At 55.0% G+C, this 23,794-nt stretch overlaps 1 protein-coding gene across 1 annotated transcript in view; it reads right to left on the bottom strand.

The window, feature by feature from the left end:
* TAF4 (TAF4 RNA polymerase II, TATA box binding protein (TBP)-associated factor, 135kDa) overlaps positions 1 to 23,790 on the bottom strand; it is a gene marked incomplete at its 5' end in the record, with an annotated part of 75,063 nt that extends 51,273 nt beyond the window's left edge. Inside the window, one exon of the mRNA XM_012654553.1 lies at positions 23,421 to 23,790. Coding sequence (XP_012510007.1) covers positions 23,421 to 23,790 — 370 coding nt within the window. The remainder of the gene's footprint in view (positions 1 to 23,420) is intronic.
* Positions 23,791 to 23,794: the final 4 nt, after the last annotated feature.

Here is a 23,794-nt window from a genome sequence, read left to right as displayed (position 1 = left end):
GCCTCCCAAAGAGCTAGGATTACAGGCGTGAGCCACCGCGCCCGGCCAAACCAGTCTTTTTGAACCCAGCACAATGTGGCCTATTTTCCAACCTGACTCTGGCATCACGTCACATGATAGCAGACCCCCCCCCATAACTTACGCATTCCTTCCTAGTGACTCCAGATTTTAGACAAAGCTTAACGCTCTCAACCAACTGCCAATTTAAAAAGATCCCTAAACCCACCTATGACTTGTAAGCCCCATTTCAAGACATCCCGCCTTTTCGGGCTAAACCAACGTACACCTTCCATGTACTGACTTCTGTCTCTGCCTGTAACTCCTGCCTCCCTGAAATGCATAAACCAGACTGTAACCTGACCGCCTGGGACTACTTACTCAAGGTTTCTTGGGGGGCTGCTCCCCAGGCCTCAGTGATTCCTATTGGCTCAGAATAAACCTCTTTAAATATTTTGGCAGAATTTGGTTTTTTTATAGTCAATGGCATAAAATATGAATACTTAAGGATAAATTTAATAAAACATGTTAAGGACACAAACACTAAAAACTACAAAGCAACGCTGACAGAAATTCTGAAAGACCTAAATACATGAAGAGGTTCACCGTGCTTATGGACCAAAAGACCCAATATTGCTAAGATGTCAATTATCATAAAACTGATCTATAGATTCAATACAATCCCAAGCAAGATATCGGAAGACTTTTTTGTAGAAATTGACAAGCTGATTCTAGAACTTACACAAAATGCAAAGGAGTAAAACAGCCCCAAACATCACTGAGAAAGAGGAACAGTTAGAGGACTCACACCACCAGAGTCGGAGACTTATTCCAACAGGGCTACGCTTACCAAGTGAGGACAGACACACAAACAGGAGGGTGGAACACAGTCCAGAAATGAAGTCCTCACACGCACGGTCAATAAAGGTGACAGGGTAACTCAGCAGGGAAAGACAGGTCTTTTCAATACACGGGGCTGGAACAACCAGGTATCCTATGAAAAAAACAAATCTCAATCCCCTACCTTACAACTATCCCAAAATTAACTTAAATTGGATCAAGTAAGAGCTAAAACCATAAAAATTCTAGAAGAAAATCCTTGTGCCTTAGGTTAAGCAAAAATTTCTTTGATAAGACACAACACAAATTCTGTTGTGAAACTGATAAGAAACTGATAAACTGGCTTCATTAAAATTGAAAATTTGCACTCTAAAATACATGTTAGGTAAATGAAACAGCAAACACAGATCACGAAAATATTTATAAAACCACTCTATCTGATAAAGGACTTGTATCTGGAATACATTTCAAAAACTCTTACCAAATTCATAACAACAAAAAGAATAACCCAATATTAAAAACACAGGCAAAAGATCTGAACAGACACTTCACAAAAGATACGCGAATGGCAAATAAACACATGAAAAGATGTTCAGTATCACTAATCATTAGAGAAATGAAAATTAAAGCCATGATGTTACAGCATCACACCCATTAAAATGGCTAAAATTCAGAAGGCTGACCACACCAACTTTCAGCAAGGATGTGAAGCAACCATTATACGTTGCTGGCAGGAATGCAAAATAGTACAGCCACTTTGGAAAACAGCTTGGCAGTTTCTTAAAAAATTAAATATTCATTTACCTTATGCAGCAATCCCACTCCTAGTTATCTACCCAAGAGAAAGAAAAACTTACGTCCATACAAAGATGTCTAGGACGTGTTCACAGACCGCCGTTTGTAACAGTCAAAAGCTGGAAACCACCCAAGTATCCATCACCCGGTAGAGAGATAAACTGCAGTCCCACCGTACAATGGAACACGACTCAACGATAAAAAGGAACCAACCACCGACACATGCAACGACCTGGATAAAACTAAAGAGCATTCTGCTAAGTGGGAGGGGCCAGACAAAAAGGCTACTGTGATATAATTTCATGTATATAAGTTCTAGAAAAGGCAAAATTACAGCGACAGAAGCAGCTCCGTGGTTGCCAGGGATGCCGGTGGAGGTGGGCTCAGGACAAGGGCACATGAGAATTCTCTGACCTATGGAACAATTCTGTGACCGGACTGTGTTCACTGAAACCCAAAGAATGACACTTAAAAAAGTACACTTTGCTGTATGTAAACTTTGCCTCAATACACGGGACTTTAAAAAAAAATAAACACAGCGAGGGGACAGGTGCAGTGGCTCATGCCTGCGGTCCCAGCACTGTGGGAGGCCGAAGCAGGAGGACGGCTTGGGGGCAGGAGTCGGAGGCTGCAGTGAGCTGTGACTGCACCACTGTACTCCAGTCCGGGCGGCAGTGAGACCCCGTCTCTGGAAGGGAAAAAAAACACCTACAAGATGCAACACACGCCCACAAGAACAGCCACAGCAAGTGCTGAAAGAACGGGCAGCAGGACTCGCACAAAGGTGATGGGTGCCTGAGCACAGCGGCTCCGGCAAACAGCACGGCAGCGTGACTCCAACATGCGCCTTCCGTGTGACTCAGCAACGCCACTCCTGACAGCTACCCAAAACAGAAGTGTTCACACAAAAACTTGAGCACAAATATTCGCAGACACTTTACTCATAATAGCCAAAACCCGGAGGCAGCCCCAGTGCCCACCGGCTGGCAAATGGACACACGCCGTGTCCAAACACGGAAGCTACTAGCACAGGCACCAGCACGGACGAATCTCAGGGCGTGCTGAGAGAAGCCGGACGGACGCAACGGAGCACACGTGCGCGATCTCATTCACAGGGGCCTCCAACAGGCGTCAACGCTGGCGGCGACAGCGCAGGGAACGTCTGTCTGGGCCCGAGGGTGGGAGAGACAGAAGGCTGAGAAGCCCCTCTGGGGCCGAATGACACGTTCCGCATCTTGACAGTGATGTGGGTGGACACGCTCTGTACCCACCTTACAGTGGACACGCTCCATTGTATGTAAATTATCCCCCCCCAAAAAAGCATATGCTCACCTACCTTTAAAGGAGCGCCCTCTCAAATCCCCAGCTACCACGCACAGTCACGCGCCACCCAGCGGTGGTCCCAGCAGATCACAGTGGAGCTGAGAAGTTCCCACCGCCCAGTGGCATCGCAGCACGACGCACTCCCCCCGCGTCTGTGGGGCTCTGGGGTGAACACACCTGCTGCGCTGCCAGTCACATAACAAAGCCCAGCACATACGGTTATTACCGTGCAGAGCGCTGACAACGACAAACAACTGGTACTGGTGTATGTATTTACTGCGTATTGTCGTGATTTTAGAGTGTACTCCTTCTAATTATTGAAAAGAAAAATAACCATAGACATCCTCAGGAGGTACCAGAGAAGGCACCGTGATCACAGGAGGCGACAGCTCACACGTGTCACTGCCCTGACGACCTTCCAGGGGGACCAGATGTGCAGGTGGGGACAGCGATATTGATGACCCCAACCCTGTGTAGGCCTAGGCTAGTGTGTGTGTATGTCTTCATTTTTAACAAAAAAGTTTAAAAAATAAAAAAATTTACAGTAGGAAAAAACTTTATTCAATAAGGTTATAAAGAAAATATTTGATACAGCCGTACGATGTGTTTGTGTTTTAAGCTAAGTGTTATCACAAGTCAGAAAGTTAAAAAAATTAAATTGAAAAGTTAATGAAGAAGTCACAGTAAGCTGAATTTATTACTGAAGAAAGAAAGTATTTTTCACAAACTTGGCGCAGCCTAAGCGTGCGGTGATCCTAACGTCCGCGGCAGCGCACGGCGGCGTCCGAGGCCTTCGCGCTCCCTCCGCCCGGCAGAGCGGCTCCAGCCCCGCAAGCTCCGCCCGCGGTCAGTGCCCTGTGCAGGTGCGTGTTACCGTTTACGCCGCGTGTTTACCGCACTTTTCCACGTTCGGATGCGTGAATGCTTCCCACTGCGTTACAGCGGCCGACAGTGCTCGGCACAGTCGCAGGGGCACAGGCTGTGGCCAGCTCCAGGCCGCACCGCGTAGCTGCGGTGTCCAACAGGCTGCGCCACCCGCGCCTGAGGAAGCGCGCTCTGTGATGTAACTCTGTAAGGGTGCAATCGCCTGACACATTTGTACCCCTGTTGTTAGGTGATGCGTGGCTGTGCTTGGCTTACACACGACTCCAGGAAGTAATCCCAGGCCCACGGTGGCGGTGGCGCTGCAGCCATCGGCCACCCAGCCTCTGCCTCTCAGGGTGACAGGACCACCCACCTGGCCTCCCTGGAAAACTGACCCTCCCCCACCTCTAGCCCAATATTCACAGACATAGCTAACTTAGGCTTATTATGTGTTTTTTACCTCGGCAGAGAAAAACATAATGTATTTGAACTATTTTCCTTCTGAATTTTCTTTTTTTAAGTTTTAGGGCTTGAATTATGCAGAAAATGTCACTATTCAAAGTAATTTCTTCTCTGAGTACACTGGATATAAAAGTGAAAGCTTTTCAATTAAAATAAAATGCCACCAGATGATGATCTCCAAGTTATATTGTTAAGAAAAAAAAAATCAAAGTAAAAATTAGTGTGCATGCCACCTTTGGCATAAAAGAGGAGAAAAAAATATCTATGTGCGCATGTGTGTGTATTTGCTGTTTACAAAAAGAAACACTGAAAGGATGGCCTAGAAACCAATAAAAATAAAAATGAAAAAATTATCCCTGGACGATGGGGAAAGAGATTGAAGGAATGAACAGAGATGAAAGCTCTAAAAAACTCAGCTTTTAAACCATGTAAATGTTTTACACTCAAAATATAAACTTAAACAAAAAATAGAAACTAAAATTGAAAACAAAACAAATGAAACTAAGTTGTGTATCAAATTGGTAACATAACCACACAGAAGAAAAGGATTATTATCCTCGAACACAGCGCTGACCTGGCTCCTTGCAAGACAGACTAGAGACAAAGAACTGCACAGAAACCTCAGGCTTTACTCTCTTGTTTTAATTCTGAATCTATTTTAAGTATATGGTAGCACAAGTGAGTAGTAAACATGTTTGTTATATTATGTTATTTCTGTGCAAGAAAGAGACACAAATATGATTTCAAAGAATTTATGGGGGTCCTGCTATGTTAAAAAATTGAATGGGAAATACCAACGTGAGCTCACGCCCCTTCACTACCAGAACCCAGGCCCGGGGACATTTCAGGGCGACCAGTACCTCCAGCCCAGCCTCAGTTTCTCAAGAGTCCACTTTCCTCGAAACACCATGCAAGGCTCCTTGGGGAAAAGTCTGTTTTCGGGCCTGGGACAGAACCGTACAGGGCGAGGCTGACGTCTCGTGCCGAAAAGCGAGGACGTGCTCGGCTCCAAACAGGACAGAGCGAGGGCGTGAGGCCGCGGGGAGCCCAGCGGCCCCCAGGGCCAGGCACAGAGGGAGCAGTCAGAGACAGAAAGGAGCAAACGCATCAGTCCACAGTGCGAGAAAAGTGGCCACCTCAGGGGACACATGGAAGTTAACCCCTGACAGATCACAGACTACAGGGAAAAGAGAACTCCAAGGTCGAGATGAAAACACAGGTGAACATTTAAGTAATCTCAGGTAGGGAGAGACAGGCTCACAACACACGCAGGGAAGGAACTCGCGAAGCCACGCTGAGAATGGAACCCATCATGACACTCCCCTGCTCACACTGTCAGCGACAACCGGCCCGCCCACCACAGACAACCGGCCCGCCCACCACACACCGTCTGGAACGCTCTTCCCTGTCCTCCTGGGAGACGCCCGCCCTGCCCACCCTGCTCCCCTGCCCTGGCCTGCTTCCTGGGCTTTGTGGAACTGGGGCGGCTGGACATCAGTTGGTGCCAGCTCCAGGAGAACAGGTACCTTCCCCAACCACCGAATCCCTGCTGGCGCCTGACGCACGGCTGGCACGCGGCATGCTGTGGAGTGCGTGAACGAATGCTGACTGAGCTGCACGGAACACCGAGGAACCCAGGAAGTTTTAAAATCAGGAAGAGTGAGTCAAATGGTCTCAGTTCTGCAATTCTCTCCTGGTGACAGGAATACAGATTAGCACATACATCTTTTCCTAACGTTTTTTCTTTATCAAATTTCCCAGGATGAGCATGTATCAGTTACTCAGAAAGAAAGTAACTATTTAAAAGCCAGACGTATTTTCATTGCTTCTAAGTGCAGGGCTCCATAAGCTACAGCTTAGTAACGGCTGCTCCTCAACAGGGGCCACCCGGGCACAGTGAGCCCAACACACACGCACTCTGATTTGGGCCAGACAGACGCTCCCGCCAGGACGGGGGAGATGGAGCTGACTCCAGGGGCACACACAGCCCCTGACACGTAGCTGCTCACGCGTGTGCTCTGCGGGAGCGGCAACAACCTCGCAACTAACAAGTTCTCCTTCCTCTCGTGCAAAGACTTCCAAATGCTCCATTTCAAAGATAAGGAAAATGAAATTTATAGCCAGTATCCCATCTAGCGGGCAGTTCGTGAAACGGTTTCAAACAAGCCCACTGAGGCCAGTCCCGACCCCCTGCTCTGCGGCACCCTGTCCTAGCAGACGGCAGCGAACACAAATGATTACGTAACCCCAACTACAGCCACCTTCCTTTCTCCTGCAACGTTACACAACACCACGATAGGAAGAAAAATAGGCATGATGAACTTTTTTTGCACAGCTTTAACGAAACACAGTTCACATAAAATAAAATTCACCTATTTTAAGTGTGCAATCCGAGAAGTTTGGACAAATGCACACAGCTGCGTAACCACTACCACGATCAAGACTTAAAACGTTTCCATCCACTTAAGTCCCCTGATGCCACGCTGCAACCACCCTGGTCCAAGCAGCCACTGTCGTCACAGTTCAGCTTTTCCCAGAATTCCACACAAACGCAGTCGCACAACGCCTGCTCCTTCCTGCCCGGCTTCTGTCACTCGGCAGATACTTTTCAGACCCACCCGTACTGCCGTGTGTCAGCCGTCCACGCTACGTGGACACATCGCACCACATGTCACCACCCACCAGGGGACAGGTACTCGGGCTATTTCCAGACGGGGCCATTGGAAACCAAGCTGCGGACGTTCCCGCGCAAGCCCTGCGCAGACAAGCCCTCGCCCCCTTGGGGTGGAACTGCTGGGGATGGTGCGTCAATGCTACACTTTTGCGTTTATTCTCCTAACTGGTCGTCGCCCGCGGCAGTGCCGAGGGTCCCCAGACCTCCACATCCACTGACACGCGGGACAGTCAGCCGGTTAATTCCAGCCTTTTCAAGTGGGAGTGTGACCAGCTGTGGAATCCCACCGGGGTTTTAATTCACGTTTCCCTGAAGTGTAATGACGTGAGCACCTTCTCAGATACTTCCTGGCCAACTGTATACCTTTCTTTGTGTCTATTCAAACCTTTCGTCCATTCTTAACAGCTGTTTGTCATCTTATTACTGAGTCGTAAGCGTTCCTTACCTACGCTGGATGCGAGTCTTTGTCAGATATGAGTACTTTCCCCAGTCCACGCCTTGCCTTTTCATTTTAACAGTATCTGTCAAGTAGCAAAGGTTTCTTTTAGTTTTGAAGTCCCGTTTATGGATCTTTCCCGCTATGGTTCAACGCTATCTGTGTTCTAGGAACTCTGTTCCTAAGCCAAGGTCATAAACAACACCATTATAGTTTTTCTACAATTATGCTATTCTACAATTCTTTCTAGAATGGCGACCTAAGCGTCACTGTGTTGGACGGTTTTAGTAACGTGGGCTCCGGCGGCCAGTGTTCACAACCCCAAACCCAGCCAGGCCCCTGCCCGCCCGCGAGACCATGCTACCAGTGCACTGAAGCCCTGAGACGCCAGCCTGCGAAAAACATCCTTCTTCTCTGAAACAGTCACAGCAACATCTGATTAAATAGGCGCTGAAGCACGGACTTCTCCTAAAGCCGACAAATGTTCATCAGCTCCGGCACAGGAGTGAGACGCCCTCGGCTCACGCACCAGACCACACACGAAAGCCCCACCACGTTTGCCTCACTGCGCCCCCTCCAGACCAGGAACCGACACACGGAAGGGACACTGGGAGAGAAGTTCAGGGCAGGAAGGCAAGCCCTCGCCACGTGCAACACAGAACGTCTCTGATGGCTTCTTGGAGAAGCATTAGGGCACCATCTCACTTCAAATAACTGGGCAGAAATGGGGGTGAACCCTGACAGAGGGGACACCCTGCCCAGGACACCACCATCGCCCACCTTCCCCTGCGCCGTGCAGGTGGCACATGCCATCCAGCCCCAGGGCGGCACAATCTGCTACAGAACCAACCAGGCTTTGCCGTAGGAAAAGCTACCCCTGGTGTCCGTGGTGAGAACACGATAGGATATAAACGTACACTATCAAATTTCAATCACACCAAAAAGGGCACGATCACAGAAGCCAGAGGTCTATTTTTATGACACCCGCACAAGGAATCCCTCCCCAGGGCATTCAAACACGGGGGCTGCCCGAGTAGCTAGCATCTGACTCACTCCGATCCTGTCCCGGAAGCCCCCACAGCAAGGGTTGCCCCCAGACCCCTTCCTCCTCCCAGCAAGCCACGCCTCCCTCCCAGGCCCGCTCCCCCACCCCCACACCCTCACTGCGCCACCCCTTCCCCAAAGTGACTGGCTCGTACCCGCTGTCCCCCACCAGGAGCCCTGACGTGGGGAGGGCACCTTCCTAATCAAGTTGTATGTGGAAGAGATCAAGTATCAAAATCACCCTGAACATCCCCCACAATCCAGGGCGCCGTGCTGAGCCAGGCCCAGCACCTCCCACGCGGAGCACTCTGGTGCTCAGCCACAGCCCAGAGAGGGGGTTTGCCTCCGGGGGTTCTGCTGTACCACAAACGATTTCCCAAAAACACCGGACTCCTTGGCACGGGAGACTCACGGGGACACCCAGGCCCGCGCCAAGGTTTCCCTGGATACACCTGGGGGGGGGCACGAGGAACTGCCATGTCAGAGCTGAGCCAGAGGGGACGTGCCCACCTGGGCCCTCCAGAGCCGCTTGGCCAGGACAGCAATGGCCAGAGCCACCTGCAGCGCCTGAGCTGGACTCGCCCTCCCTCTAGCTCTGCGGCTGGCCAGCAGGTCCTGGCTGGGCCCCTCCCACCTGCCCCCAGGGCGAGCCCTGCTCTGCTCCCAGCAGAGGTTCCCCTACTTGTGCAGCACGGCCGTCTCGCGTTCCAGGGCCCCGACTCGGGGCGACGCCTCAGTGAAGCACGCCCACCTCCCGCAGCCCTGAGCTGCGGCACGGCCTGCTCTCCCCACCTGCACCTTCTAACTGCCATCGCGGCTGCTGCTCCTGACACGGCGATGGCCACACCCAGCTGCCACATCCACCCAGACGGCCCCTCCATCCCAGCGGGTCCACAGGCCCCACAAGCAGCAGCCCTGGGCTGAGCACCTATGTGAGTGTCAGTGACCCGTCTGAGATGGACCCAAAACATCTGCCCCACAGGCGAGCGTGGGTGGCACGCACAGCACACAGCACCACCCAGCGGGCACAGAACACTCCTGCCCAGCAACGCCTGCCCTGCTTCTGATCTCTGCTCCAGCGTCATCAGAACCAAGCGGCCTTCTCATTCTTCCTCTCCATAACCTTCCGTGGCTCCCACTGCCTACAGAGTCAGCCTGAACTCCCCTGCACGGCTTTTGGTCTAAACCCAGCACCTGCCCCATATCTAAGTCTGCCCCGACCACACCCCACTCCCTCGCTGCCCAGATGCCCCTCGCCTCTGTGCATGTCCTGCTCCTACCCACGGGTCAGCTGCCCATCAAGCACCTCAACTTTTCAGTGGGCCGGCCACTGGGCTCAGTCCCAAGCGAGGCAGGGGACACAGCAGAGGCTCCGGAGCCTGGCTCTAGCCCAGCCCCACCACGAGCCAGCTGTGGCCCCGGACAGCACGGCGTCAGCCTCCCCGTCCACACAGGCTTACTGACACCACCACCGCAAAGACTGGCGCGACACCAGGGCACTTGGAATAAAGTGGCGTCGTAAGAACTTTTGGCTGAAACCACACCTGTCAGGGTGCACCTGCTCGAGCCTGCCCCGGCTGGGGAGCACACCCCGAGACAGGAAGCCGCCCTCACACGCTCCCCGGCTTTGCTGCGACTGTCCACGCCTGAGCAGCGGGCACTCGCTGAGGGCGCCCAGCAAACTCGGTTCCACGGGTGCACGGAGGGAGGCTGCACGCGGCCAGAGACGCACGCGGAGCCTGCAGGGAAGCTGTACGCCTGCCGGTTCCGGCGGTGGGCAACACGACCACCAGGGCAAATGCGCAGAGGCAGAGGTTCAGCCTCCCGCTCCCCCTCCCGTGTCCTGTCCCTGACTCCGTGGCCCGGCCCTCACTCTCATCACGTCCCTCAGCGCCCCTGTGCCCGCAGTCTGCAGCTGGGCAGGGCAGGGCCCTCCTCCAGGCCCGTCTATCTGAGAGGCAGCTCTCTGACGACTCTTCCTAAGACACCACAGCACCGGCCTGTGCCAGGACTTAGGGATGACAGGTACCCCTCAAGCCCTGGGAACAGGCCTCCAGGTAGCCGGCTGCCGCGGCATCCTCTCCTCTCCCCACCGCTGTCCCCAGCAAGGCACAAGAGCAAAGAGATTTACAGGCCAGAGCCCCAGCAGAAAGCGACCACAAGGGCGAGAGAGTTCCACAACACGCAAGCGGGGACGCAGCTCCAAGCGGCCGCAGGCTCCAGCAGGAGGAGCGGCAGGGCTGCCGCCACAGACCCCAGAGGCCGGGGGGCCGTGTCCCTGCTGCGACAGGCTCTAGGCAGAAGGAAGAAGTAAGGAAACGGAACACATGCCGGCCCCGAGAGACCGTCAGCGCCCCCCACCACTGGCCATCAAAGATGAGGGCACAGGGTGGCAGCCCCCGCACCTGCCCCGAGCTCAGGCAGGCCTGTCCCTGCTACGGGCAACACCGCCCTGGGTGCCAGGGATGTGGCAGTGCCACCCAGGCGGGGTGCCCTCCCACCAAGCAACCCAGAGCTGAAAGGAAAGCATTTTTGCTCCAAAACAGGGGTCTGAAAACAAGAAAATGCTCTCAAAAAGTTAAAAGGGATTTCAGAAATGGAGGAAATGGCCACAGAAATAACACCAAAAATGGACCTTAGCCCAGGTGACCTGAGCATGCAAGGGGACAGCAGCAGCGCAGGTCCCAGCAGGGCCACCATCCTGGAACCGCTGGGGGGAAAGGGCGGCCTGCCGAGAGAACTGGGTCGTGCCTGGTCCCGGGTTGCTCCGCGGTGCTCAGGACACACGGCCCTTGTCCCACGAAGCCAGCACCCACCGCACCCCAGGGCCACGACACATTCAAGCCCCATCTGCTGTCCAGACACGCCCCAGCCAACCTCGGCCACGGGCCCCTCACCCTGCCCACGCCCTCAGCTGGCCCCAGGCTGCCCCAGCCAGGCACACGCCCGCACTGCCACAGGAGGGGGGTGGGGTCCTGGCAGGGACTTGGCCTCCCTCATCCAGGAGGCCAGCTCCACTGAGACCACGCTGCCCCCCATGACCTCCACGGCCACAGAGGCAGCCCCTTGTCCCCAGAACCCCTCCTCCGAGGGGCCTGGCCGCCTGCTGCGGCATCTCCTCCACACCGTGGGCCCACGCCTCTCAAGGCCACTGCCCCTCCCTGTGGCCCCCACTTTCTTGCCCGCCCGGCCCCCCGTGGCCATCACTGGCTTGGCCCCCAAGGGTTTCAGCAGGTCCTGGGCAGTGGAGACGCGGGGAGGGCAGCCAGACCCCGCCCTCGAGGAACCTGCACCGGGGGTGGGCTCCATCCTGGCTGGCCACCACCTCTCCCTGGACAACCAAGGTCATGGGCCTCCCTGTCCATCCCCTAAATGGCCACAAAGCCCTGGACAGAACAGTATGTTGGGGACCAGCCGTCCCAGAAAAGCCCTCGCCTGTGTCCGGCCTTCCACCAGCTTCCTGGAGCCTCCAGGCAAGCGTCCGACCCTCCGTGTGGCCCACGAGCGCAGGCACCAGGCTCGGGGACACAGTGCAGGCTGAGCTGGCTGTGAGTGGCAGACACAGGGGTTTCCCCGAGACGTGGCCCAAGGGAGGGGAGCCTCAGTGCACCGTGACTCTCTGGAATGGTGACACCTTGGATCTGGTGGCTGACACGAAATATACTACTGAAATTAACTCCTCCCATCTCTTTGTACATTTCAACATGCTACCTGAAATCGTAAGTTATACACCTGGCCCACACTCTACCTCTACTGGAGAACACTGCTCGAAATTCTCTCCTTAAAAAATAAACTGAAAAGAAAAAAAGAAACTGTCCCCTGACCCCCTCCCCACCCTTCTGTTCCCCTTCTGAGCCAAACAGGGTATGAACCCCAGTCACGTCCCCACCTGCCATTCAAGAATGGCCCCTCTGGCCCCCTCCTCCAGACGGAGCCCACCCAGGGCACCCTGGGTCCTCGCCCGCAACCTCCGGACACACCTCTGACCCTGCGGCCCCCGCGCCCCCTCCGGCGCCAGGAACTCCCGGACAGTCCCCGCACTGCTACCCTGTGCCCACGCACACCAGGTGAGCACACCTCCCCGTGGTGTGAAACCCCAGCGACCTCCCAGGACACCCCCACCCCCGCCCACACTCTGAATTTCAGGTTCACGTCTCCAGGGCTCCCCAACTTCCCACCTGCAGGGAGAAGCAGCCCCTGCGGGGGCCAGGGCACCTTCCCTGTGCCAGAGGCCACGACTGGCGTCTTCACACAACACGACATCACGCAGCCACGGAGATGAACCCCGCAACCAGCGACAACACGGAAAAGGCAGTACAACGTCTGAGTGGCACAAGTCCCAAATGAGCCCACAGCCTGGAACCTGCTCACAAAACTACAGCTGAAGTGAAGCGTGTCTGCTAGGAAGAGGCGAGGAGCCAACGGGGACCCAGGGGCGGAGACGGCCCACCATACCCCGCAGAGACGGCACAGGGACGGGGAGGGTGCAGGCTCAGGAGGGCCCCTGGGACACTGGCGGGGTCCCAGCAGTTCCACAGGGGTGGGGTGCAGGTGCCTGTGGAACTGTGGAAGTGACCACATGATAAATAAGGCGGGCCGCGCAGGGACCAAAGACCATGACTGATTTAATTCCATGCATCTGCGATCTAAACACATCCTGTTTCCCGCCACAGCCTCCCACCCCAATTAACGAGCCTCCAAAATCCCATCCTATCCACGTGCTGGATGGACCACGCCGCCAGGAGACTCTCTGACTCATGCCCAGGCCTCGTGGCCACACCAAGGCCACACCTGCTGCCAAGGGCGCCAGAGTGACCAGGTGCTCCTGCTCGGCTGGCGAGACCCTGGTAGAGAACACCAGGTGCATCCACAGGAACCCACCCCTGCCCACCAACAAGGGCTCCAGATAAGCGCCTGTGCCCCTCAGGCCAGCACCCCACTGGGGCCTCCGTGGCCAAGAGGGACACACAGCTCCTGGCAGCTGAGTGGGACGCGTCGCCCTCTGCCCAGGCCCAGCCTCGTCTTCAGTGATGAGCAAGGATCCGGGACAAGGGCAGCTGTCAGCAGGTGAGGAGACCCAGAAGGTGGGGACAAGACAGGGCTGCAGGCCAGGCCACAGCCCACACTTGAGCTCCATTACTGCACGTCCCACAAATGACACCCACTACTCGACGTCCCACAGGACCCCCCCGCCACCCCTTGTCCCTCACTGGCACTTGCTTGCTGCCTCTAAGCTGTCCACCCTTGGTCCTATCTAGCAGGAGGTGGACTTCTTTCTCCTTTCAGCTTCCAAACTCAGAGAGCTGGGCCCAGAAACAGGAGCCATGTGGCCCAAGGCAGGTGGCAGCCCTTGCCCCGCGAGGGCTCTCTGGCAGTCCCAGGCTGGAGAGCAGGGCCTTTGGCACTGCCACTCCCTTCCCCAATGGAATTTCCGAAAATAAGCATTTTATCTGTTGTGTTCAGTTTGGACACTCGGTGTTTCCCCTGCTGCCATTGTCTGATTAGATCGTCATTTTTGGTGCCACTGAGTTAGATTGGACAGTTAAGGAACTTAGTGTAAAGGTTTGCTTCAGCAATGCAGAGCCTGGCCAGGCACTCGTCACAGAGTGACTCCAGGTGACCCTGGCACCCACACCTCGCCACCACCCGGCCCCTGCTACCGCCATCCCTGCAAGCCACAGCTCACGGCCTCCCAGGGCACTGACGGGCTTTAGGGTGCTGCACACTCCCACCAGCCCCACCTGGACTTTGACCCCACAGCACCCTATCTGAACAAAGGGCTCTGTGGCTGAGAAGTCTGGAAAGCACAGACTAGGTGCTACCTGAGGGCCTGACTCCAGAACTGAAGGTGGGGCCACCCTCTTCTGTCTTCGCGGTGCTTCGCAGGCTAGACATGGCTCCGCTTGGGTCTCTGAGGCTGGGCTTGGGGATGGTGTCCCCTCAGTGCTGTGGACAGGGGCTGATCTGAAGGTGAGGCTGAATTAATGTTTGTTGACTGACCGACCAACCAAACTGCTAGGCCATGTGCCGGGGCCTGCTGGCTGTCCACCAGCATCCCTCCTCCCAGGCACAAGCTGAACTACCCGGCACTCTCTGCAGACAGGCACTGACAGCTACCAAGCTCTCTCGGCTGAGCTAGAGAAAGTGCCCCATGTCACTCAGGGCTGGAGCCTGCAGACCAGGGGGAGCCTCCTGACCACTTGCTGCCCTTCAGCCAGCAGGACAGCCAGACCTGATGGAGACGGAGCTCGGCCAGGCGGATGGGGCAGCCCTGGAGGCGGCAGAAGCCACGCGGTGGGGGGGATCCAACGCCGGGCAGAACAGAGTCCTCAGGGACCATCAGGCACTCTGAAAGGCCGAGACCACGAGGCACCCCTCACTGCAACCCACACGCCCAGCCAGCAGCCGGAAAGGCCACGCACCTACCCGGGTCTCTAACAAACGGGCTGCCCTGTCACCTCTGGGCATCGGGCGGCCCCCAACAACCAAAACCCAAAAAACGCAACCCCGGGTTTTTCTCTTTAAAAGCCTGGTCCCTGAACTCAGGTGTTCCGAGCACATAAGTCTGTTCCAAACTGAACCCTTTCCAGTGTCTTTCAGGTACAACTGCAAGAGACGCAGCAGGAAGGAGAGACAGGCTCCCCAAGTTCCAGGCCCCCCTCGAGGTCTGTGAAAAGCCGTTGGCCTCCACGAGCCTCCGCAGCCTCACAGCAGGGAGAGTCTCTGCACGGGACCGTCCAGCTCCAGCGATCACAGACTGTGACTTCAGGCCAACATGTGGCAGGAGGGCGAGGGCCAGAACCACACACACAACAGCAAAAACCGCCGAGATCCCCAAGTAAATGGCCACAGGAAGAGCGACCATGCCCACCCTGAGCCTTTCCCGAATAAGAAGGCCAAGAGGCCAAGAGGGACTCGCGAGCTGGACAACAAACGCTCCCACGCCACGGAAGGCACGCAACAACGCCTCGCCATGTCTGTCTTCCCCCAGGAGCCATGGCTCTTCATCCGGGGTCCCCCCTCCTGCGGGCTCTGACACTCAGGCCACCACGCCCTCGCCCGCCGGCCCCCAGCACCACGGCCAGCCGCCCCTCCCCAGCGCCTGCTTCTCCCAGGTCGCTCCTTCTAGGCCCCTGAAGCGCTAGAGCTCGCCAGGGGGCAACCTTCCATGGCGCTTCTAGACATTCGTGCCATGGGGCCTCGCCTGGCCATGACTGTAAGTGCCATCCATGCCAGACGCCCAAATGCTGACCTCTGACCTATGCTGACCGCTCCCTGAGCCTACGCCCAACTACCCCTGATGCTCCCCTCCGGAATGGCATCTCAAACCTGACACCCCCGCCCACTCCGTCCAGGGAACGGGCGCTCCAGTCCCCATCTCAACTCACCCGCAAGGCCCTCGCCCTTCCCTGAGCCCATCGGCAAGCCCTCCGAGGACACCCACGCCTCGCCACCACCCGGCCCCTGCTACCGCCACCCTGCAAGCCACAGTCCACAGACGCAAAAGTGACCTCAAAACACGACCAGGATTCTACCGCCGCCTTCCTTAAAACCCCCAATGGCTGCCGGCCACTGAGGCACCTGGAATAAATTCACACTCCCTGCAGCCCTGCGATACAATGGCTCCCGTGACCCCGCACTGCCTCCCATCCTTTCCTCCGCCCCTGGCTCCGGGACCTTCCTTCTGATCTGCAGGGCCTCCTGCACCTGCTCCTTCCTCGGCCTGGACACAGGTGCCAGGCTGCACGTGGCTGACTCCCTGCTCGCCCCTCAGCCTCCTCGGAAAGGCCTCCCCTGACCACCCTCCCCAGCAGCCCCTTCTCAGCCACGGGCACCTGCACAATCAGACACACCTGCTCCTCTGGTTCCTATTAACTACGAAGGCACCACGAGAGCGGTCTCCTGGGACCCCCAGGCAGGACCCCTGGCACCCACGTCAGCCTTCCTCGTTGGCCCAGCACATGCCCCTAGGATGCACTCACGCAAATAGGTCGCAGCAGAGAATACACGGCCTACATCCAAGTGAACAAAGTCTAATCTCACTTAGTCAAAGAAATGCAACTTAAAACCAGACATAATTTCCTTCAGAATGATATTGATTTCTAAAAATGTCATATTTTGGCAATGGCTTTAAAACAGTAAACTGGTGTAAGACTTTGTATCAAAACCTGGAAAATGCTCAACCCGTCAGACGCACACAGAGCTGAGCAGAAAGATGTTCACCTGAGGGTCCCTGTCAGGCAGGCGGGCATCAGCCCAGCACCCTGGTGCAGGGCCTGTGACTGAACGCTGGCTCCTGGGAGACCTCGGAGTGGCGAGGGACACGCACATGGGACAGAGCAGGACAAGGCACAGCACAGACATGGAGGATCACAGGATGGTCCTGATTTCGTAAAAATCAGAAATACAGAAATAGACCCGCATCGAACACAGGCTGAAGTGACACAGCCCAAAACGTCAACTGTCTGGGCCAGGTGCGATTACAAGTGACTTTATTTTCTTCTTCACAGTTTTCTTTACAACTTCCTATCATGAATATAAACTAATTTTACAGTCAGAAAACTCATGTTAGAAAAGAAGTCAAGTGACGAACAATTTTCCAGTACTCATAGTTACACTAAAAAGTGCACGGCTGCTTCCTATCCACCCTTCGTGCACCACCGCGACACTTCAGACCCAGGACGTCGCGGCCTTCACGCGGCTGCAACGCTGGCAGACGCCTGGTGCGGCTCTGTCTCTCGGCCTGTGCACGGCTCACACAGCTCACATGAAAACCACGGAGACAAGGCTCCTCTATGAAAGACCCGAAAGACATAAAAGTTCTTTGAAGAACTTTTCACAGGCCGTTGTCCCAGCACTTCAGCACCAAGTTAGAAAAAAGGCAGCCTGGCAACCCCCTGCAGAACGGGGCGCCGGCCTCACCACCTGCAGCACCTTCACCCCCCAAAGCACTCTCGGCAGACCCCGGCCCCAAAAGCCTTGGTTGGCCCTGGGGTGTGCTGGGGCCGCACCCAGCGCCGGGAGGAGGGCTCTCCTGGCCCCTGGCGTTCTGCTCTGTCCATGCTGGGTCCACTCAGACCTCTCACCCTCCAAAACGATTCCCTTGGGAGCTACAGACCTACTGACTGCTGGGCCCTCACTCTAAAACCTAAGTCCACAAGGAAACTGTTTAGGGTTTCCTGACCTCTGGAGTGGGGATACACTTGGAAATGGCCCCTCTGAGGTCCCAGTGCCCCACCACCACCCCACCCCGACACCTGGTCACACTCCTCTCACAAGTTTGGGGGACGAAAGAAGCAAGCATGTACCTTCCTCGTGGCCACATTTCCCTCTAATGCCCAGAGACAGAAAGGTGCCATCAAACTCTCAGGAAGGACAGACAAAAATGCGACTTAGCTTCAGAGACCTGCAGAGCAACAAAGGTGCTCTTGAGCTCCACCAGACTTCTCCAGACTGCCACGCAGTTCCACAAGATGATCCCGCTGCACCGCATGGCGCCCCAAGGGAGGGCTGGGCAGCGGTTCCAAGCTCCATCCGCTCCTACACACCAGGTGGTGGAGGGCAGCTGGAGCCACAGAAGCCCGACAAAGTTCACGGACAAACAGGGCAAGAGTCTATGCACTTTCTCTAAAGGGGTGAGGGGGTCCTAATCGTGGACAATGTATCTCTGTTTTTTGAAAGTTTTAATTCCTTGGTGCAAACATTCAAGAATATGTAAAAATCAAAAATTCTAATTCAAAGCTTTCTAATTCAAAGCCCAACCACAGAAATACAAAGCACCCCATTTTCAAGCATAACTTTACAGTACTTGATCTACTTCACAGCCAATGTCGAAGAGCAACTCTCTGGGTAAGAAATTTTGCAAAACAGCTGCACGCACATTTGCAATTGCCACCCAGCCTCAGGCCCACCTGCAAGCTGAGTCCAACAAGCTGCCAGGTGAACGACACCTAGAAAAGAAGGTCCCACAGCAAAAAACTCCCCTAGCCTTTTTTTTTTTTTTAACTTAACTGTCTTGTAACTATCAAAGGCCTGACTAAACACAAGGCTGCCGACCTGCAGCCTGAAACAAGCTCCACAGGCGAGAGCCTAGACAGCGACGTGTCCCAGAAGCCGGAGATTATCTGCTCAGCATTCACACAGGAAAAGCGAAAGTGCTCCTGAGAACTATGCAAACTGCCCACGTCTCAGGCAAGTTTCTCCACAGCCCTTTTAAATCTCTGCTTCAAGATTTTCAAAAACGGTTAATTACGTTTTGACCAACTCACATATAGCCAGCTATTTATAAAAGCCTTCTTCAAATGTATCATTTAAATGGAAGAACGCTCACGTTTATACACTGAAAAAGACTTTGGAAGCATACCAGGAACTACCCTGATTTTACTCTGACCTCAAGGCAGTAGAGCACGCCCCGCTGCTGTCCCGCTGAGCTGGGTCCGTGATGCTCTGCTCAGACACCTCCTCTTGGACACCCCGTGCAGATGTTTAAGGGCAACTCCTCACAACGCGGCTGGGAGCCCAGCGACAATTCTGGGAGCCAGGGTGGCTTTGCCCTCTGCCCTCAGAGGAGCAGGGCCGGCTTCCCCCCTCAGATTCGCCAACCACCTAGGTGGGCAAGGACACCACTTCCTCGGCGGCTCCTTGTGCCCGTGGACTGTGTTCACCCAGGAGTATGTGAGCTTGAACAGAAGAAGATGACTTTCCAGGTCCTCTACGTTAACCTCGGGGGGTAGATTCCTATTCGTTAGGGCACAAGAATAGTGAGAACAGAAGCTTCTGGAGTGTGGCAGGACCATTTCCTGTCTATCACTAAACGGTGAGGACCACCAGCCCCAAGAGACACCCGAAGACACTTGAGATCCCTCCCAAACGGAGTCATCAAGATGACCCTGTTCATCCCAAAGGCAATGGTGACCAGCCAGAAGGGACGCCAGGCAGAGGGGCAGGGAGTAGCAGCTACCAGCCCCCTGACCCCGGCAGTGCAGAGGGAAAGGCACAGCCGCTGCCTCTGTCCGACAGCAGAGCTGACAGGCGCCGTCCTTGAACACCTCCCCAAAAGTTACTTTCCTTTGTTCTTTTCAAATGTCACTATTACCAGAGTATATCAAGAGGAAAACTGGGTTAGGGCCTTTGGCCTAAATCGAGCCCCCCTGCCCAGGCCCACACCGCCCACATGGGCAGGCAGGAGAGCGACCCACCTGTGACGACCTCGGCAACTTCCAGAACCAGAGGCACAGAACCAGGCGGCTACCGCACCAAATGCCTCCATCGCTGAGAAAACATCCAATCTGGATGCGGCTTTGATTTGAACAAAGCTGTCCTAAAAGATGTTGCTACTCTACAGCAACATTACGTTAAAAACCAGCAGGAAATGTAATGGACTGGGAAAGTGTATGAAGAATAAACGCTACCTGGCAGCTGCGTTGCCACTCAACCTGACGGGATTCCACATTCTTCACAAAATGGTCAAGCCCACCTGACAGCTGGGGAAACTGAGGCTCCACCCCAGGTCAAACAGCAATAGTGCCCTCGAGTAACAAAATCTGAACTTCTAAGAATGTCTCTTATGCCAAAGTACTTGCTGCCAAAGTCAGCCACCAGAATTTCCAGTTCCCACAACGTCGAGCGGCAGGCCTTCTACACCGCACCCCGCAGCCTGGGGACCACCCAGCCCCAACAGCGCAACCAGCTACTAGTGGGCCTTCCCCCTTCCCCACAAACAATACGGTTCACCGTGGATGGGAACCAGCGCGCTAGGTGCCTGTCCTCACACACATATCAACCCTGGCAGTGTTCCTTTTAAAATAAGCAGCGTGCAAACAGTCCCTAGGCCAAGGTATTTAGGCCCGTGGCGAAGCGAGGCTTCTGTCCCGGATGGGAATCTACACTTTAGCCATATCAGAGCGACAGGAGAGTAAATTCTGCACAAAAGCACAATGAATAGAGGTGTACTAAAGAAAACGCCAACTTGGCAAGCCAAACGGTAACTTTTAGAAAGGAGCATCTTCAACATAACACCTATCCAAAAAGATCTTTCAAAATAATTTACATGTATGTTAATTTTGGTGTCACATCACTTTTTTCTTCTTTCAACTATAATCAGAATATTGCTTTGACGTTACAGCTTTCGCCAGCTGTACGTAAGTAGCTAGTGCCTTTCAGTGCTCTGGAGACAACTGCATTGGCGACAACAATCTTGCTAAAAGACTTGTGTTTTCTCATTTTTCCCACCGTGAATGAAATTCAGACTGTGGCACCTCGAGCCAGCAGATTACAATCATGTTAACATAAATGTCCCTTTACAAAACCATCCTGACAAAGAGCATCAAGACAGAGTCTGCTAAAACCAAAGGCAACGTGCAGTGAGCTACGGGGATGAAACACACTCAAGGCCTGGGACCGGCCGGGAGAACTTCAGGGTGAAGCCTCCCTCGTCCTCCCCCACCCCCGCAAAGGGAAGGCACTGAGGGAGGCCCTTTCACACTCAGTCCAATTGCCACCCATCTGCCACTCCACTTGACACCTATGTGTAGCCTGAGTGCAGGCCCACCCTGCACCTCCCAGCTGCACTGACTCGTAACATGAATGAGTTATTAGCCAAGCAAGAGTTACTTCTACCTTTGTTCTAAACGCTTTATTGTGAAAGATTTCCATAAAAAGGAAACATCAACTAGAAAAATTTATTATTCTGTCCTTGATCAACTGTAAGATGCAACCAGAATATCTATAATTCGCCACTCTGATTTACAAAGTTAAGTTATACTGTTTAAAGGACTGTGGCTTGGGGCATTGGTAGTCGCTTTAAGTATACGGTTTTGATTTGGCTGTTATCAAAATAAATAATTAGTCAGAGTTCCTAATCAGCAGATCAAGTGAACAGAGACATGAGGAGACAGATGTAAATCTTTTATTTTCTAGACAGCATTCGGCCCCTTGACAGCACCGCTCTCAGCACTGTCACCCAATGTCCCCATGAGCTGCTCTCTGCTCTCACATACATGGGGACTGATGCAGACTCGTGAGAACTGACGCAAAGAACCAACGCCTTTCACGTTACAGATGCCTTTCTACAGATGCTTTTCACGTTATCTGCTCGTCAGACATAGCCGACCCTAAAACTAACCCGAAAACAGGACAGAAGCGGGTCCTGGGCTCCCTCACGACAAACATGGCAGAGATGCCCTTTTCGAACCACATCTTCCTCCTGCTCCCCAGACTGAAAAAAGGGATGGGGCTTTACCCATGAGGAGGCTCCGAGCAAGGGAACGCAGCCGACTCCCCACGGCCAGTCCTGTCACCACCTGATGGGTGCACTGGGCGCTGGCCCCCGGCCCCCAGCTTCAGACCATGACCGGGCAGCACGGGCACATCCTGGCTGAGGAGAGCTCGTGACAAAACACACAGGACCACTGGACGGATATTTTTACAAGCAAATAAAAAGTATCATGATATTTTACATAATGGACTACAACCACGAATCGCCTTTTTAAAACGTTACTGAAGATCAACCATATTTTCCACTAGAAGGTCAAAAATACACAAAATGAGTCAAACAGAGCCTTCAATAAAACACCCCTACAAACTCCTCGGTGCCCCCAAAGTTTGTCATAAGGAGCATCTCAGCACCTCTTGGGTAGCTTCACATCCCCTCTTCCTCCCCAGAGCGGGAGGCCCCCGCGGCCACCCCAGACACACTTCTGGCGGTCAAGTCCCTGGCTCTGGCCCTAGAGCAGACCCCATAGCGGCCTGACGGCCAGTCCTGAACGTCACACGCCTTGACAGGAAAACCTTTCGCTTCTGAAGACGCTGCAATACTTCCAAAGTGACCAGCAGCTCTTTTCAGAAAGCAGGAAGGGATGAGGAAGGACCGATGTTTGCCTTGCTGTTCCTACTACTGCTGCCACCGCGGCGCTGCTACAACTGCACGGCACAGTTACTACGGACCAGGGAGGAGCTCTCCACCGCCATCCAGGGAGGCTGGGCGGAGGGACCGGGAGAAGGTAGGACGCTCCTCCGCCAGCGGATCCCGAAACAAAAGCAGGCCGGTAGGCAAGTGCCCAGCATGGAATCTTTCTCGTCAAGCCTGAGGGGCCCTAAGGAACCGCAGAGACGACAGACTAGACAGGAGTGTGGAAACTGCCAGGGCTGAAGTGGTTTCTGAGTCCAGAGCATCAGCTGTGAATGTGCTGGGCTCCGGCATCACCAGGCATCACGTGGACCACCCCAAGAACCCTGCATGGAGCAGACAGGGACTGACAAGCCCCCCAGAAAGAAACGACAAAAATCGCTGGGCGTTCCTTTAGGCACTGACACTGCGCTGAAAGGACAGCGAGACACAAGGTGCTGACACACTGCTCCAGAGCAGGCTGTTCAGCTAGGCTGCCTGCCGGGGCTCTCCCAGGTGGAGCCTGACATCTCCGCCTGCCCAGTGGCAGCAGGGACGTCTCGAGGAGGGGCATCGCCCTGCCATGACCTCACCCGTACAAGGGGAGACCTCTAGCCCAGGGTCACAGGGGAGCAGGGAGCCCAGTGAGGACACGGACCACACGTCTAACTACAGAAACTAGGCAGGGAAGCCCACGCTGCTGGAGTCCGGCTCCAGCACCGGAAAAGCAGCAGATCCAGGCACATCCCTGAACTCTGTACAGCCCACACCTGCTCCCAGGACGCTTTTTGGGGGTGGGGAGCCCACACTGGGCGGGAGCTGGAGAGGACCCACTCAAGAATAAGTCCCTGGTGGAGCAACTTTGAAATGCAGACCAGGACCAAGACACACGACAGCCAGCCAGGATGTCAGGGACAGGGAGGACAGACGCACGCTGCCACTCACAGCCACTCGCTCACTCACACACGGGGCAGAGGCTGCGCCCCCCACCCCGCCTGCGGGACAGATGACCTTAGCGTTTCAGCAGCTGAGAACTTCCTGGAACTGGCAGCTGGCGCGGCTCAGACCCGCCCTTCCCTCCGCCCTGCGCGTCCACTCACCTGGGGGCAGCTGGAAGTTCTGGATGTTGGTCGGGTTCTGCGGTGGCTGTGGCAGGCGCGGGGCCAGCACGGTGGGCGTCAGGGTGGCGCGGATCCCGCCGGTGGTGGCCGCCGGCGTGCGGGGCAGGCTCTGGGTCGCGGCGCCGGCCGCGCCTTTGGGCAGCCCCGTGGGGGTCCCAGGGGCGGGTGGCGGGACGGCGGGGCCGGGCAGCGCCCCTTGCATAGTTGGCCCGAGGATCATGCCGGCCGCGCTGCTGGCCGGGCCGCTGGCCGCCAGGGTCTGCGCCGGCGGGGGCGCCGCCTGCACCACCGTCTTGGGCGACTCGGCCTTGACCCCCGGCGCGGGCGGCGCGGCGGGCGCGCCGGGCCCGGGC

The sequence above is a fragment of the Propithecus coquereli genome, unplaced genomic scaffold (genome assembly GCF_000956105.1).
Source record: "Propithecus coquereli isolate 6110/MARCELLA unplaced genomic scaffold, Pcoq_1.0 Scaffold442, whole genome shotgun sequence".
Classification (NCBI taxonomy): domain Eukaryota; kingdom Metazoa; phylum Chordata; class Mammalia; order Primates; family Indriidae; genus Propithecus; species Propithecus coquereli.
This window is presented reverse-complemented; position numbering and strand designations above follow the sequence as displayed.